The following is an 18,620-nucleotide window of genomic DNA, read 5'->3' on the forward strand; positions in this document are numbered from 1 at the left end:
AAAATGGTGGGTCCCAAATTAATGTTGTTTACATGTTGTGTACATGTATCTCCTCCCTACTTCCCATATTAACTGAACTTTAGTTTATTTTATATAGGATTTCTATAACACCTTTCAAGAAACCGCTTTACAAGGCAACAAAAAGACACATAAGACATGGGGACATGGAGGAGGTGTAGGGGTGGAGGAGGTCAGATAGGTACTGGGGGCGTGGAGGAGGTGTAGGGGTGGAGGAGGTCAGATAGGTACTGGGGGGCGTGGAGGAGGTGTAGGGGTGGAGGAGGTCAGATAGGTACTGGGGGGCTTGGGGGAGGTGTAGGGGTGGAGGAGGTTAGATAGGTATTGGGGCGCTTGGAGGAGGTGTAGGGGTGGAGGAGGTCAGATAGGTACTGGGGGGCTTGGAGGAGGTGTAGGGGTGGAGGAGGTCAGATAGGTACTGGGGGGCTTGGAGGAGGTGTAGGGGTGGAGGAGGTCAGATAGGTACTGGGGGGCGTGGAGGAGGTGTAGGGGTGGAGGAGGTCAGATAGGTACTGGGGGGCTTGGAGGAGGTGTAGGGGTGGAGGAGGTTAGATAGGTATTGGGGGCGTGGAGGGATTTGTAGGTAAGGATGAGGTTCTTGTATGAGACACAGGACTTGACCGGGAGCCAGTGGGGGTGATGTGCTGCCAGGGCTTGGTGCAGGTGAGAACCCTGGCAGCTGAGTTCTGCACATACTGGAGTCTGTCCAGGGTGTTGCTGGGTAACCAGACAGACTCCATTACAGTAGTCAAGGAGTCTGTCGAGGGTGTTGCTGGGTAACCAGACAGACTCCATTACAGTAGTCAAGGAGTCTGTCCAGGGTGTTGCTAGGTAACCAGACAGGACTCCATTACAGTAGTCAAGGTGATGAAGTGATCCTAGTGTAGCCTGTAGAGCAGCGGGCTGTATCGCCACACTATTATCATTTATAATAATGGCTAAAAAGATTTGCACTAAGTTCTCTTTTACCTCCTATATTTATTTCAATCATACATAAAACATTTTGCCACTGTTTATACTGTAGTGTGTGTACATTGTGTCCCATATGTTACTTTATGTTTATAGACATAAACATGTTACTTTATGTTTATATTAGATATTTTTTATATACACGTGGGAAGGGGGACACGCAATTTAATTTCTCTGTATGTCTTGCACATTATGAGAAGAGACAATAAAGCTGACTTTGACTTTGACTATTCAATGATACTGTGACTCACCAGATCTTCCCTCGTCTCCAAAAGGCCCCCGGTCACCGGTTGACCCAGGAATTCCAATAGAATCTCCTCTGTCACCTGTTCAGTGCAGAACCTCAGGTTAGTTTACATTTAGTCATTTGCTGAACGCTTTTATCCAAAGCGACATATAAGTCCTGTACCACAAGTCAGCAGGAAGGGCAGCTCTGGCAGATAAGGGTAAGTAAGATTGTTTGGCAAACAGTGCAGAAGGCACCTAACAAAACACCAAGTCATCCAAGCACCTAACAAAACACCAAGTCATCCAAGCACCTAACAAAACACCAAGTCATCCAAGCACCTAACACAACACCAAGTCATCCAAGCACCTAACAAAACACCAAGTCATCCAAGCACCTAACAAAACACCAAGTCATCCAAGCACCTAACAAAACACCAAGTCATCCAAGCACCTAACAAAACACCAAGTAATCCAAGCACCTAACAAAACATCAAGTAATCCAAGCACCTAACAAAACACCAAGACATCTCACACCTCACATACACTGCCCAGGGATAGAGCATGATCAAAAAACACAACAGAGAATCTGTCCAAGGGATAGGTTAGCAGGGATAGGTTAGCAGGGATAGGTTAGCAGGGATAGGTTAGCAGGGATAGTAGCTGTTTATATGAATTAACCAAACTAAATCCCAGAATTGCAAACAATGTTATTATTTCTTTTGTAATCAAGCCCAACAACAGTTCAGGCCGCTAAGAGAGACGTCCTACAATATGACAGATACCCTGCTTGAAGCCTAGTAAGACTAATATCTCTCTTGGCCTGAAGCCTAGTAAGACTAATATCTCCCTTGTTCTGAAGCCTAGTAAGACTAATATCTCCCTTGTTCTGAAGCCTAGTAAGACTAATATCTCCCTTGTTCTGAAGCCTAGTAAGACTAATATCTCCCTTGGTCTGAAGCCTAGTAAGACTAATATCTTCCTGTCTGAAGCCTAGTAAGACTAATATATTCCTGTCTGAAGCCTAGTAAGACTAATATCTCCCTTGTTCTGAAGCCTAGTAAGACTAATATCTCCCTTGTTCTGAAGCCTAGTAAACATAATATTTCACTAGCCCCTTTCGGGACTGTGATGCACGCCAACATGGTCAAGGGGCTAATATTTCACTTGGTCTGAAGCCTAGCAAGCCTAATATCTCCAGGCATTTTCTTCCAGAAACTGGTTACCAATGGTTACAGGTGTGTTCTTCTTACCTTTAATCCCGTTGTATCCAGAGAGGCCAGGCACTCCAAAGGCCCCAGTGCATCCTGGGTCACCCTGCAGCCAGAGCGGCAAGAACACAGGGACATGCGTTTCAATCATTTGGGGATATGGTGCATATGAAAGAAGCCAGAGTCCAACCACGTTTGGATTGATATACAGTAGTTTAGATTAGTTTCATAGTCGAGTCTAGCCTGATACAGTTTAGATTAGTTTCATAGTCGAGTCTGGCCTCGTCTGATACAATTTAGATTAGTTTCGTAGTCTAGTCTAGCCTTGTCTGATAGTTTAGATTAGTTTCATAGTCTAATCTGGCCGCGTAATTATTTAAGGTAACCAACTTGCGTCTAGCCACGCCCCCGCGGCGACGCGGCAGCATTATGTAGCCGTAATTCCCCCTCTTTTAACATTGACGGTTAGCTCAACTGGTTCGCCGCCTTGCTGTGGATCCTGCAGTGCGTTGGTGACAAGTTTGAATCCCTTCAATTATTATTATTTTTTTTAACATGCATTCTTTCGCCGGTTAAGTTTAGGCATTGTTTCGGAGTTGGTTAAGGTTAGGGTTAAGTTTAGGCATTGTTTCGGAGTTGGTTAAGGTTAGAAGGGTTAAGTTTAGGCGCTGTTTCAGAGTTGGTTAAGGTTAGAGTTTGTCGCAGAGAATGGCAATAGAATGCAGACTATTTCCGCACTGCCGCGGTCACATGGGCGTAGTGGCCAATCAGAGAAACGCTGAACACAAGTTGGTTGCCTAAAATATTCACGCAGTCTGGCCTCGTCTGATACAGTTTAGATTAGTTTCATAGTCTAGTCTGGCCTCGTCTGATACAGTTTAGATTAGTTTCATAGTCTAGTCTGGCCTCGTCTGATACAGTTTAGATTAGTTTCATAGTTTAGTCTGGCCTCGTCTGATACAGTTTAGATTAGTTTCATAGTCTAGTCTAGCCTCGTCTGATACAGTTTAGATTAGTTTCGTAGTCTAGTCTGGCCTCGTCTGATACAGTTTAGATTAGTTTCATAGTCTAGTCTGGCCTCGTCTGATACAGTTTAGATTAGTTTCATAGTCTAGTCTGGCCTCGTCTGATACAGTTTAGATTAGTTTCATAGTCTAGTCTGGCCTCGTCTGATACAGTTTAGATTAGTCCATAGTCTAGTCTGGCCTCGTCTGATATAGTTTAGATTCGTTTCATAGTCTAATCTTGCCTTGTCTGATACAGTTTAGATTCAATTCGCTGACCACCTTACCTGATCTCCAGTCTGGCCAGGGAAGCCAATGATGCCGCGGGGGCCGGGGGGGCCCGGTAGACCCAGTTCACCAGGTTTCCCACAGGCCCCTGTCGCCCCCCTGGGGCCACTCTCTATCGCCTGGGGCCCGTTGGGGCCTGGATACCCCGGTGCTCCCCTGATCCCCGGGACCCCCTTCTCACCTAAAGAGAGAGTTGAAAGGGAAAGGTAGTTTGAATCAGTGTGTGGCTCAGGTCATTCACCCAACATGTCTCATAACGTTCGGGGGACCGTATACGCGCCGCACGGCGCGGCACTTTGCCCTCGTCTGCCGGCTCCGGGCTGCATGTTTTGCTGTGCAACCAATACATTGTTGGACAGTAGAATTTGCCTTTTTCGATCGTCACCCCACTCAACCTATTGCATGGTTCCATTCTCGAGTTACAAGACGGGAAACATCCGGCGCCATTTGACAAGCCGTTCGGGAGAGTGACCACGTCCGGTTGTAAGGGGTTCCCGAACTGACCAGTCACTGCTGATGGCGAAAATGATTGACCACCGTTGTAGCCAAGGAGCGTCCATTGTCTTGACTAGAGCATCGAAATTAATGGCAGCGGATGGCGATTTTGGATAATCACGCTGAATTATTGCGGTACACACGTTACAAAAACCTTTGTAAAACACTCAGCGTCTAGAGGGGCCTGTGAGGCCCTGAGTCTTCCTCCCTCACCTCGTTGCCCAGTGAAGCCATTCAGGCCATGGACTCCAGGGGGCCCCATCTCTCCTCTGATGGGGATCCCAATGGTGTCTCCTTGGAACCCAGGGGCCCCTCTGCTGCCTGGAGGGACACACACACACACACACACACACACACACACACACACACACACACACACACACACACACATACACACACACACCACACACACACACACACACACACACACACACACACACACACACACACACACACACACACACACACACACACACACACACACACACACACACACACACACACACACACACACACACACAGGGTTGTGTAGCACAGTGTTGTCAGCAGCTCATATCCCGGTTAAAGCCAGCAGTCGTTACCTGCTGTCAGTCACATCGGTAATTAGCATGTAAATATTATATATATATATATATCGAAAATATATCACAAATGTCAAATAACGTGTTGTTGTGACGTAATAAAAACGCGGCTACAGACATAGCATGTGCAACGTGTAACGTGAGCAGCTTGGCAGCTCTTCCTGCATTCTACAGCCTGTGACAACTCCTCTGGGGACTCGCGCTGTTTCTATGTAAACTCCGCGAGCAACGCATCCAATAAATGCGTCTTTAACATGCTTTATATCCTCGCCATTACTATATGCCCGTTGCGGTTAAAAACCTTTTTAACTAACGTTAGCGTTAAGCTAGCTAACAGCGCTTCCATTCCTTTCACCTTAAGCTACGTCATGATGAGATGAGAGAGATAATACTTTATTAATCCCCTTGGGGAAATTCCAATGACACACACATACAGCTCAACGTCTCATTAATAATAACAACATCACAATCATTAAATTTTTTTTTACAGTAACAACAGTAACAACGGTCATCCCCCGCTAAGAGTCACGGGAGATGTAGTAAATACAACAGTCCTTCCATGTAGGCTAGAACGCCGTGAATTATGACTCAGTAACCACTACAGTAACATCATTAAATCTGCTATAAGCTATTTTCCCTCTCGTGTGTGTGTCTTTATGCAGATCTTTATGCAGTTTTAAAGCACCTTGGCTTTGTTCAGAATGCACTTTGTTGTAGTTATCCTACAGAGAAAAGAAAATGCATTTGACTTTAATGCACATTTTGTTGTATGCAAAGAGAAAATGTTTAAATTGTACAATCTTCCAGCAGTCAGTCTGGAATTAATGTATGCATTCAAAAGTGCTGAATAAATGTTTTATGGGCCCATAATAGTGATTATTAATATGATTTAAGTAAAGTTTTGCCATAATCATGTCTTTTGCCATAATCAGGTAGCTGGAAAAATATATATATACATTTATATTAATCATTTTCGGCCTTTCGGCATTCGGTTTTCGGCCAACTGTTTCCTATTTTCGGTATCGGTTTCGGCCAAGAATTACCCATTCGGTGCATCCCTAATTTATATAATATATTATCATCTGGTCATCTCTGGTGATGTCGCACATATACATGATATACTACATGTCACTGGTTATAGGCAGGTGTAGTCTGACATCACTTTGGACCGCCCGCGAGGTCCACCCGTATAGGGATTTATCATTGGGAAAATGGATTATCGGCTATTGTAACAATTCTGCCTCACGAACATTGAAAAGCTTTCCATTTTTGCACAAAATGAGTTCCCTTCTATCACTAACATTATTGTTTAAGCATTTTTGGTTGAAATAAAATTCAGCAATTTTTTTATCGATTAATTGCGAATATTTTCGTGTTGAGCTATAGATTGTGGATGAATATGCACAGAAAGGTACACCATGCAAATGTTCATGCTTTATTTGTTTTAAACGAGATGCTTTAGAAATGGGCAATGGGAAAATACATTGCGTTTTTAAGATGGTGGACCGGGAGGAAACAGCAATGACGTAACCACTACACCTCCCTATTACACTGGTTATTACCTTTCTCTCCCTTGAGTCCGTCCTGTCCCAGTCCTCCGGGTCGGCCATCGAAGCCCCTCTCTCCTTTCCTCCCAGAGGACCCTGGGATTCCACTGCGGCCAGGACCCCCGTGAGACCCGTCTCTGCCTGCCTCCCCTCTCACTCCTACACACGTTACAGGCGTGTTTAGTGTTAGCTTCCTCTCACTCCTACACATGTTACAGGTGTCTTTAGTGTTAGCTTCATCTCACTCCTTCACATGTTAGTGTCTTTAGTGTTAGCTTCCTCTCACTCCTTCACATGTTAGTGTCTTTAGTGTTAGCTTCCTCTCACTCCTTCACATGTTACATCTTTAGTGTTAGCTTCCTCTCACTCCTTCACATGTTAGTGTCTTTAGTGTTAGCTTCCTCTCACTCCTTCACATGTTACATCTTTAGTGTTAGCTTCCTCTCACTCCTACACATGTTAGTGTCTTTAGTGTTAGCTTCCTCTCACTCCTACACATGTTAGTGTCTTTAGTGTTAGCTTCCTCTCACTCCTACACATGTTAGTGTCTTTAGTGTTAGCTTCCTCTCACTCCTACACATGTTACATCTTTAGTGTTAGCTTCCTCTCACTCCTTCACATGTTACAGGTGTCTTTAGTGTTAGCTTCCTCTCACTCCTTCACATGTTAGTGTATTTAGTGTTAGCTTCCTCTCACTCCTTCACATGTTACAGGTGTCTTTAGTGTTAGCTTCCTCTCACTCCATCACATGTTAGTGTATTTAGTGTTAGCTTCCTCTCACTCCTTCACATGTTAGTGTCTTTAGTGTTAGCTTCCTCTCACTCCTTCACATGTTACAGGTGTCTTTAGTGTTAGCTTCCTCTCACTCCTTCACATGTTAGTGTCTTTAGTGTTAGCTTCCTCTCACTCCATCACATGTTAGTGTATTTAGTGTTAGCTTCCTCTCACTCCTTCACATGTTACAGGTGTCTTTAGTGTTAGCTTCCTCTCACTCCATCACATGTTAGTGTATTTAGTGTTAGCTTCCTCTCACTCCTTCACATGTTAGTGTCTTTAGTGTTAGCTTCCTCTCACTCCTTCACATGTTACAGGTGTATTTAGTGTTAGCTTCCTCTCACTCCTTCACATGTTAGTGTCTTTAGTGTTAGCTTTCTCTCACTCCTACACATGTTAGTGTCTTTAGTGTTAGCTTCCTCTCACTCCTTCACATGTTAGTGTCTTTAGTGTTAGCTTCCTCTCACTCCTTCACATGTTACAGGTGTCTTTAGTGTTAGCTTCCTCTCACTCCTACACATGTTAGTGTCTTTAGTGTTAGCTTCCTCTCACTCCTACACATGTTACATCTTTAGTGTTAGCTTACTCTCACTCCTTCACATGTTTGTGTCTTTAGTGTTAGCTTCCTCTCACTCCTTCACATGTTACAGGTGTCTTTAGTGTTAGCTTCCTCTCACTCCATCACATGTTAGTGTATTTAGTGTTAGCTTCCTCTCACTCCTTCACATGTTAGTGTCTTTAGTGTTAGCTTCCTCTAACTCCTTCACATGTTAGTGTCTTTAGTATTAGCTTCCTCTCACTCCTTCACATGTTACAGGTGTCTTTAGTGTTAGCTTCCTCTCACTCCTTCACATGTTACAGGTGTCTTTAGTGTTAGCTTCCTCTCACTCCTACACATGTTAGTGTCTTTAGTGTTAGCTTCCTCTCACTCCTTCACATGTTAGTGTCTTTAGTGTTAGCTTCCTCTCACTCCTACACATGTTACAGGTGTCTTTAGTGTTAGCTTCCTCTCACTCCTTCACATGTTAGTGTCTTTAGTGTTAGCTTCCTCTCACTCCTACACATGTTACAGGTGTGTTTAGTGTTAGCTTCCTCTCACTCCTTCACATGTTACATCTTTAGTGTTAGCTTCCTCTCACTCCTTCACATGTTACATCTTTAGTGTTAGCTTCCTCTCACTCCTTCACATCTTAGTGTCTTTAGTGTTAGCTTCCTCTCACTCCTACACATGTTACAGGTGTCTTTAGTGTTAGCTTCCTCTCACTCCTACACATGTTACAGGTGTCTTTAGTGTTAGCTTCCTCTCACTCCTACACATGTTACAGGTGTCTTTAGTGTTAGCTTCCTCTCACTCCTTCACATGTTACAGGTGTGTTTAGTGTTAGCTTCCTCTCACTCCTTCACATGTTAGTGTCTTTAGTGTTAGCTTCCTCTCACTCCTTCACATGTTAGTGTCTTTAGTGTTAGCTTCCTCTCACTCCTTCACATGTTAGTGTCTTTAGTGTTAGCTTCCTCTCACTCCTTCACATGTTAGTGTCTTTAGTGTTAGCTTCCTCTCACTCCTTCACATGTTACAGGTGTCTTTAGTGTTAGCTTCCTCTCACTCCTCCACATGTTACAGGTGTCTTTAGTGTTAGCTTCCTCTCACTCCTTCACATGTTAGTGTCTTTAGTGTTAGCTTCCTCTCACTCCTACACATGTTACATATTTAGTGTTAGCTTCCTCTCACTCCTACACATGTTACAGGTATCTTTAGTGTTAGCTTCCTCTCACTCCTACACATGTTACAGGTGTCTTTAGTGTTAGCTTCCTCTCACTCCTTCACATGTTAGTGTCTTTAGTGTTAGCTTCATCTCACTCCTTCACATGTTAGTGTCTTTAGTGTTAGCTTCCTCTCACTCCTTCACATGTTACAGGTGTCTTTAGTGTTAGCTTCCTCTCACTCCTACACATGTTAGTGTCTTTAGTGTTAGCTTCCTCTCACTCCTACACATGTTAGTGTCTTTAGTGTTAGCTTCCTCTCACTCCTACACATGTTAGTGTCTTTAGTGTTAGCTTCCTCTCACTCCTTCACATGTTAGTGTCTTTAGTGTTAGCTTCCTCTCACTCCTTCACATGTTACAGGTGTCTTTAGTGTTAGCTTCGTCTCACTCCTACACATGTTAGTGTCTTTAGTGTTAGCTTCATCTCACTCCTTCACATGTTAGTGTCTTTAGTGTTAGCTTCCTCTCACTCCTACACATGTTAGTGTCTTTAGTGTTAGCTTCCTCTCACTCCTACACATGTTAGTGTCTTTAGTGTTAGCTTCCTCTCACTCCTACACATGTTAGTGTCTTTAGTGTTAGCTTCCTCTCACTCCTTCACATGTTAGTGTCTTTAGTGTTAGCTTCCTCTCACTCCTTCACATGTTAGTGTCTTTAGTGTTAGCTTCCTCTCACTCCTTCACATGTTAGTGTCTTTAGTGTTAGCTTCCTCTCACTCCTACACATGTTAGTGTCTTTAGTGTTAGCTTCCTCTCACTCCTTCACATGTTACAGGTGTCTTTAGTGTTAGCTTCCTCTCACTCCTACACATGTTAGTGTCTTTAGTGTTAGCTTCATCTCACTCCTTCACATGTTACAGGTGTCTTTAGTGTTAGCTTCATCTCACTCCTTCACATGTTAGTGTCTTTAGTGTTAGCTTCCTCTCACTCCTACACATGTTACAGGTGTCTTTAGTGTTAGCTTCATCTCACTCCTTCACATGTTACAGGTGTCTTTAGTGTTAGCTTCATCTCACTCATTCACATGTTAGTGTCTTTAGTGTTAGCTTCCTCTCACTCCTACACATGTTACAGGTGTCTTTAGTGTTAGCTTCCTCTCACTCCTTCACATGTTAGTGTCTTTAGTGTTAGCTTCCTCTCACTCCTTCACATGTTACAGGTGTCTTTAGTGTTAGCTTCCTCTCACTCCTACACATGTTAGTGTCTTTAGTGTTAGCTTCCTCTCACTCCTTCACATGTTAGTGTCTTTAGTGTTAGCTTCCTCTCACTCCTTCACATGTTAGTGTCTTTAGTGTTAGCTTCCTCTCACTCCTACACATGTTAGTGTCTTTAGTGTTAGCTTCCTCTCACTCCTTCACATGTTAGTGTCTTTAGTGTTAGCTTCCTCTCACTCCTTCACATGTTAGTGTCTTTAGTGTTAGCTTCCTCTCACTCCTTCACATGTTAGTGTCTTTAGTGTTAGCTTCCTCTCACTCCTTCACATGTTAGTGTCTTTAGTGTTAGCTTCCTCTCACTCCTTCACATGTTAGTCTTTAGTGTTAGCTTCCTCTCACTCCTACACATGTTAGTGTCTTTAGTGTTAGCTTCCTCTCACTCCTTCACATGTTAGTGTCTTTAGTGTTAGCTTCCTCTCACTCTTTCACATGTTACATCTTTAGTGTTAGCATCCTCTCACTCCTACACATGTTACAGGTGTCTTTAGTGTTAGCTTCCTCTCACTCCTACACATGTTAGTGTCTTTAGTGTTAGCTTCCTCTCACTCCTACACATGTTACAGGTGTCTTTAGTGTTAGCTTCCTCTCACTCCTTCACATGTTAGTGTCTTTAGTGTTAGCTTCCTCTCACTCCTACACATGTTACATATTTAGTGTTAGGTTCCTCTCACTCCTTCACATGTTACAGGTGTCTTTAGTGTTAGCTTCCTCTCACTCCTTCACATGTTACAGGTGTCTTTAGTGTTAGCTTCCTCTCACTCCTTCACATGTTAGTGTCTTTAGTGTTAGCTTCCTCTCACTCCTTCACATTGTTGTGGAAAATGTGTATACGGGGGTGGAGGTAGGAAAGGGGTTAGTCTTGACTAGTTTAATATAGGTCAACTAGCAGGGCTCAAAGACACTAGGGCGACAGTCTGGCTGATGTTCTTAAAACAACCTCAAGATAGGCAGATGGACATTTCAGTACATCATATCGTGTGCTCTAATCTTGTGTCTTTTCTCTCTTTCACACATACACAGCACACACACACAGACACAGCACACACACACAGACACACAGACACACACACACACAGACACACACACACATACACACACACACAAACACACACACACACACACACATCTCACTCTCTCTTCGACACACACACACACACACACAGACACACACAGTCGTACAGACATACACACCGACACACACACACACACACACATTCCCTGTGTCACAATACACACATACAATACACACACGTCTGTACACAGACGCACACACACACAGACACACACACACAATACACACATACAATACACACACGTCTGTACACAGACGCACACACACACAGACACACACACACATACACACACACACACACACAAACACACACACACACACACACACATCTCACTCTCTCTTCGATGTTCTTAATGTTTTACATCATATCGTGTGTGTACATCATATCTTGTTTATCTCTCTTCGATGTTCTTAATGTTTTTATCTAAATCTATGTTCTTCTTAATGTCTTTATCTCTCTTCGATGTTCTTAATGTTTTTATCTCTCTCCGATGTTAAATCTACGTGTCATCTTAATGAACGTCATGTCATATCTGACATGATATGACACGTCATCATATCTGTCATGTGGGGGCAGGACTGAGAGGGGATTTAGGGGACAAGCAGAGGGATTGAGGGGTAGAGTGTTTTTTGGTCAAGCTGTGGTGATCCTCTGCTCGATCCATAGCTTTTTCTGTTAAGAACTTCTTTTCCTAAATAAATTACCTACTTGTTAAAATTGGAAATATTGTCTCCTGCTGTGTTAAACAACCATCAGCCACAACATTTGGTGACCCTTGACCTGTAGACCGCCCTGCCGGGCCCCCTCACACGGCCAGCTCCGGACCTCTCCCGTAGAAATTCTGGCGGTGTCGACAAACAAACACAGGTGAGCATTTTTGCTTTTGATTAGAATATCCGTAAGAGATTCTGAGGGAGGAAAAAGTTGAGCTGACTGTGTGACGAGGTCTGGATGGACGGCTAAAACGAACACGACTGGTGAGGTGTTTACACTAGGGCGATTCCTCTTTTAACAGGCTATAAGTGCGCCACTAATCAATTTTAATTGCATGTTTTCGACCTCTGGTCAAATTTTTTTCCATCTGTTCAAACTTCTCCCTGACCCCTTTCCCTGATCCCTTTACGACACTCTCCACATACACACATAACTGTGCCTTCTGTCCTCTGTAGATAAGACTCTCAATTTTCAAAACAAAAACTGGTGCCGCTCTGCTGTTATTCAAAACACACTATTACGGCTGGCATTCTCTGTGTCAAACTAATTACGTTTACGGATACACTATTGTTCGTTTTCTTATTGGCTTGTGAAGTTGTTGCTACAGAGAGGCTAGCTGTGATAATATGAGCAGAGAGTAAAAAAAAAAAAAGAAAAAAAACAATTTGGGCAGCGTGAGACGAGACTCTAGCTTGTTTGCACTATTGGGCACACACACGCACACACACACAGTCACACACACGCACACATACACAGTCACACACACACACACACACACACACACAGTCACACATACAATACACACACACACACACACACACACACACACACAGTCACACACACGTACACACACACAGTCACACACACGCACACACACACAGTCACACACACACACACACACAGTCACACATACAATACACACACACAGTCACACACACGCACACACACACAGTCACACACACACACACACACAGTCACACACACACACACACACACACACAGTCACACATACAATACACACATACAATACACACACACCCCCCATCGCTTAAAAAGTTAGCTATTACACCCCAATAGGACGCACCAGGTTGGGAAAAAGTAGGGCTTGGATCAGAGATCAGGCCCCTGATCTCTCTCTCTCTCTCTCTCTCTCTCTCTCTCTCTCTCTCTCTCCTGGGTTTGCTGACCCCTGTTGGTGGGCCAAGGTGTAGCATACAGACTCATCACATCTCTTTCTCTCTTGGGTTTGCTGACCCCTGGTGGTAGAAAACACACACACACACACCGACATACACACATACACACACACACACACACACACACACACACAGTCACACACACACACACACACACACACAGTCACACACACACACACACACACACAGTCACACACACACACACACACACACACACACACACACACACACAGACACACACACACACACACACAACACAGTCACACACACACACACACAGCAAAGACACACACACACACACACACACACACAGACAAACACACACCGACACACACACACACACATTCCTGTGTCCCGGTAGACAGCGGGTTGTGACACACACACACACACAGTACGCACACACACACAGTCACACACACACACACACACACACAGTCACACACACACACACACACAGTCACACACACACACACACACACACAGCAAAGACACACACACACACACACACACAGACACACACACACCGACACACACACACACACACATTCCTGTGTCCCGGTAGACAGCGGGTTGTGACGCACACACACACAGTCACACACACACAGTCACACACACACACACACACACAATCACACACAAACACACACACACACCGACATACACACATACACACACACACACACACAGACACACACACCGACATACACACACACACACACACACACACACACAGTCACACACAGACACACACACACCGAGTTGTAGTAGCGTTGTAGTTGTAGATCTAGGTTAACTGTGTCCTGGTAGATCCAGGTTAACTGTGTCCTGGAGTGGTAGTTGTAGAGTAGTAGTAGATCTAGGTTAACTGTGTCCTGGAGTGGTAGTTGTAGAGTAGTAGTAGCTGTAGTAGTAGTAGATCTAGGTTAACTGTGTCCTGGAGTGGTAGTTGTAGAGTAGTAGTAACTGTAGATCTAGGTTAACTGTGTCCTGGAGTGGTAGTTGTAGAGTAGTAGTAGCTGAAGTACAACCACACACACACACACAACACAATAAACACATATACACACTAAACAACGATGCATACAGCAGAGGACATACTGTTAGACCGGAACCCGCTCATAAAGAACCTAATTCTCAAGGTTGGTGTCCGTTGGCAGAGGCGTACAAAGGCCGGGGACACAAAATGGCCTTCCGGAGGTACTTTTGATCTCGACATATGCGAAGAGATGAATGTAATGATTCGTAACCACAAGCCAGGCGACAGCAGCAAAAAGAGGTTGAAAAAGAGGACAGAAGAGTTGGGGGTAATGAAGCTCTACGCCCAGAAGGGGAGAGCATACAGGCAGGAAGCTTTAGCGCTAAATCAGAGAGAGACGGATATAGGGAAACCAACATCCCCACCTTATGTCACGCAATTGCCGGTGGGCACTGTGACAATAAGAGGAGAATATGAGGAGACGGAATTAGGGACCCCCGCTAGGTCAGAAACCCCCGCTAGGTCAGAAACCCCCGCTAGGTCAGAAACCTCCGCTAGATCAGAGACCTCCCTTAGGCGAGATACCCCCCCCAAACTGACCCTGCAGGATCTCTATCCGAAAGTCCTGGCGGCATATGGCGAGACAGTACGTCGGAAGTTGTATGATGCAGAGGAAGAGGAGGTAGAGAACCTGGGCAGGCAGAGGGAGGGAGTCGGGAGGAAGATAGAGGAAGAGGCCCGTCAAAATATGGCACAGCAGACATCAGGGAAACACGGGGCGTGTGGCCACACCAAACTGTTGACTGATGAGGAAGATGAGAACGACACGAAACCAGCACAGGAGAAAGGAAACATTACAGGAACCCTGACTTTCGCCCCTACATTCCTGGGAAGTGTGACAAGTACAGGCCAGTTTCCCCTGCTAATAAAGGGGAACGATATCTTTCACATGCCATGGTCACCTCTAGACATCGATGGCATAATAGCAAGACTACCGGACCTTTCAGAAGGAGCCTCCAGGTGGATCACGCAGTTTGAGGAAAATACGTCATCTTTTCTGCTAGCAGTGGGTGACGTCAAATCCCTGTTGACGCGCTTGCTAGGAATTGGTGCCTGCCGGGACATCATGGGTGATACATCGATGCGAGTGGCATGCGACACGCAGGCCCATGATGGAGACATATTCAACGCGCATAGAGCGGCGTTGTGGTACAAACTCAGGAATCAATATCCATCACGTATTAATCCGGCAAAACTGGCGGGCAACCCCATAATGGAGACGGAAGGGCCTGGCACCTATGTGAACAAAATACTGAAGGAGTGGAGAGGTGAGCTAGGACACAACCCAGAAATTGACCCGTTGCAGAGGGCGATGTTTAGAGAAAGTGTGATGAGAGGGCTTCCAGAGGTGGTTAAGAATAGACTGGAAGACGTGGTGGGGTTAATGGACATGACTTATCCTTTGTTCTGTGCACATGTAACACATAGTGTGGAGAAGCAAAGGGCTCAGGAGCAGAAAGTCAGGGAACAGGATAGAAATGACTCAAGGAAGTTAACTCAGCAACAACTGCAGCCCCAAAGGAGGTTGCAGGCAGTAATGGTGTCATCTGCTACCTCTCCACCCATGCAGGACCAGGGACCCCCGCCTGCACCTCAGGTAGTGAGAAGCTATGGCTATAGTTCACAGAACCAGGCGTCCAGGCGGCAGGCAGGGAATGGGCAATCAGGCCCACGGTTTACACAGGGACCGGGGAACGAACAACAGTTTCCCCGTTTCCACTGTTGGAACTGCGGCATGCAGGGACACAGGGAAATGAGATGTAGGCAACCATACCGTCCCGGCTCGGAGTATGGAAGACCCGTGCGCCAGGGGGAGTCACAAGGGCCCCACGACCAGGGGGAGACAGGAGGGCCCCGAAACCAGGGGGGTAATCACTAGGGGTGCCCAGAGAATGCGACGGGGGGAAATCAAATGATTGTGGTTTCCAAGGGAGCTGAGCAAGAACCTATTCTGCAGGTCCTAGTGGAGGGCAAATTAACAGAGATGATGGCAGACACTGGAGCAGGTTTTTCCTGCATAAAGCAAAAATACGCCGCTCACTTACCCCAGTCTGGACAGTATGTTCGGACGGTCGGATTCTCGGGAAAAACACAATTAATACCCACATCAGATCCAATCTCTATGACGTATAACAACAAGACCATAACAATACCTGTATTAATTTCGGACAGCACCCCGCGCAATCTCTTGGGACGAGATGCAATGTGTAAACTAGGCTGTAAAATCCTATGTACGCCTGAGGGGATTCAAATTGAACAAGACGTGTACCAAATGATGCTACAAGGGACGGGGGAGAAAGAGGCCACTGTGTTCTGGCTGGGCAACATAGATGCAGAGCTGCAAAGGGTCTGTGACCCCTGGGAGCCATTTCTGAAAACCCAACTGCCTCAGTCTAGACAAACAAACATGGAGGCACATTGCACACTACAATATTTGACGAATAGTGACCTAGTTAGGAACAAGGCATGGTTGCAGGGACAGCCCGAGCAGGTGCAGATTAACTCATCTACGATAATTGTAGGGAGACAGGGCGCGGCGTTGAGGGTTAACACGGGTAAGTATCTACGGGAACAACATAGACTAAGAGACGCCGCCCCACACATCACTCTGAGAATAAATCCTGGTTACGAATCCGAACATCTAGGTTCAATGATACAGGAATCCGAGACTCAAAGGTGGGTCTCCACGGAATCTCCGCTAATTTGGAACAGCGCAGATGGGAGTTTCATAAAAATAATGATTTCCTTTTCAGTTTTGGCAAAACCACAAGTAATCAGATTACCAGGAGACCCTTGCGTTATTCCAGAGGCGGATGCTTTGCTGGAACAGGACATGTTGGCGCGCACCCCGGAACGGTTGTGGTCAAAACACGACACAGATGTGGGTCTAATATTGTCGGCACAGCCAGTGAAGGTCAGGTTAAAGAAGGGTTGTAGACCACCCTTTATCAGACAGTATACAATGAAGCCAGAGTCGGAGGAAGCTATATCACATCAGATTGAGGGACTGTTAAAGGGGGGAGTGCTCGTCCCTTTCAAATCCAGATGTAATACACCTATCCACCCAGTGCTAAAGGCGGACAGGGCTAGGTACAGACTGGTACACGATTTGAGGGCGGTGAACGACGTGGTGTCTGGACCAGAGGCGGAAGTCGCTAATCCACACACCCTCCTGACAAACATCCCGAGTAGCTCGCAGTACTATACGGTCATTGATCTCACGCAGGCATTCTTCAGTGTTCCATTGGAAAAAGAGTCTCAGTATCTGTTTGCTTTTACCCACAGGGGGAAACAATACTCTTACACCCGGTTGCCACAAGGGTTCGCGCACTCGCCGCATTACTTCTCGAAGGCGCTCAAGGAAGACTTGCAAGGAGTGTGCGACACACTACTCAGCACGGTTTTACTGTATGCAGATGACATTCTAATCTGCTCGGATACACGTCAGCAGTGCCATGAGGACTCCATCAAAGTTTTGAGTGGATTGGCCGTGGGAGGCCACAAGGCATCCCGTTCAAAACTGCAGTACTGCCAGCCAAAAGTTGAGTACTTGTCTCGCGTCATTCAAAAGGGCATAAAAAACATCTCACCCACGCAACTCGAAGCTGTATCCAAGGCACCTAGGCCATTGACGGTCCGACAGATGATGACGTTTTTAGGGATGACTGGGTACAGCTCTGAGTGGGTGGAGGACTATACGATAGCGACAGCGTCGTTGAGGATGATGATAAAAGAGGCGGGTACAGACAAGCTTCGCGCTCCCTTGACATGGACCGAGGAGGGGGAGGACGCGTTCATAAACATTAAGCGTCTGTTGTTACAGGCCCCTGCCCTGGCGCTGCCGGATTATGAGAAGTGTTTCCACCTATTCGTCTCACATAGAGCGCAGCATGCGACAGCTGTCCTGACTCAAACACAGGGGGTGAGTGGGAAAAAACAACCGATAGCATATTACTCTAGAGCTCTTTCGCCGGTAGAGCAGGGTCTGCCACCTTGTTATCAGGCCCTGGCCGCAGCACATTTGATGTATGAGAAGGCAACGGCCGTGACAATGGGATATGACATTTGCATTTGGACACATCACAAATTGGCAAACTTGATTGAAAGAGGCAAATTTGTTCTGACCAGCCAACGGCAACAGGCTTACATGAGGCTCCTGCAGTACTCGGACGTTACGATAAAAACATGCCACGGCAGTAACCCGGCGGATCTGGTACCACTCCCGAGCGAGGGTCAACCGCATGAGTGCGAGGTGGAGGTACAGGCTTTCGTGAAACTCCGTCCTGATTTGGGAGTCGACCCGCTCGCGATAGCAGAACTCTCACTTTTTGTGGATGGGTCCTGCTATCGGGAGGGGGAAAATTTAAGGTCAGGATACGCCGTCGTACAGTGCAAACCTAACGGAGAAACACTAACAAGAAAGGCCGGACAATGCATGCAACCATGTTCGGCCCAGCTTGCAGAACTAATAGCACTAACAGAAGCATGCATAATAGCTAAAGATCGCACGGTT

General features: G+C 45.7%; 1 protein-coding gene across 1 annotated transcript in view; it reads right to left on the bottom strand.

Moving 5' to 3' along the window:
* col4a4 (collagen, type IV, alpha 4) overlaps nt 1-18,620 on the bottom strand; it is a gene marked incomplete at its 5' end in the record, with an annotated part of 174,636 nt that overhangs the window by 62,074 nt on the left and 93,942 nt on the right. Inside the window, 5 exons of the mRNA XM_084309776.1 lie at nt 1,239-1,313; nt 2,466-2,529; nt 3,715-3,896; nt 4,424-4,531; nt 6,354-6,497. Of these exons, the coding sequence (XP_084165902.1) occupies nt 1,239-1,313; nt 2,466-2,529; nt 3,715-3,896; nt 4,424-4,531; nt 6,354-6,497 (573 nt within the window). The remainder of the gene's footprint in view (nt 1-1,238; nt 1,314-2,465; nt 2,530-3,714; nt 3,897-4,423; nt 4,532-6,353; nt 6,498-18,620) is intronic.

Source organism: Notolepis coatsorum, assembly GCF_963971535.1.
Source record: "Notolepis coatsorum genome assembly, chromosome: 1".
Taxonomy (NCBI): Eukaryota; Metazoa; Chordata; class Actinopteri; order Aulopiformes; family Paralepididae; genus Notolepis; species Notolepis coatsorum.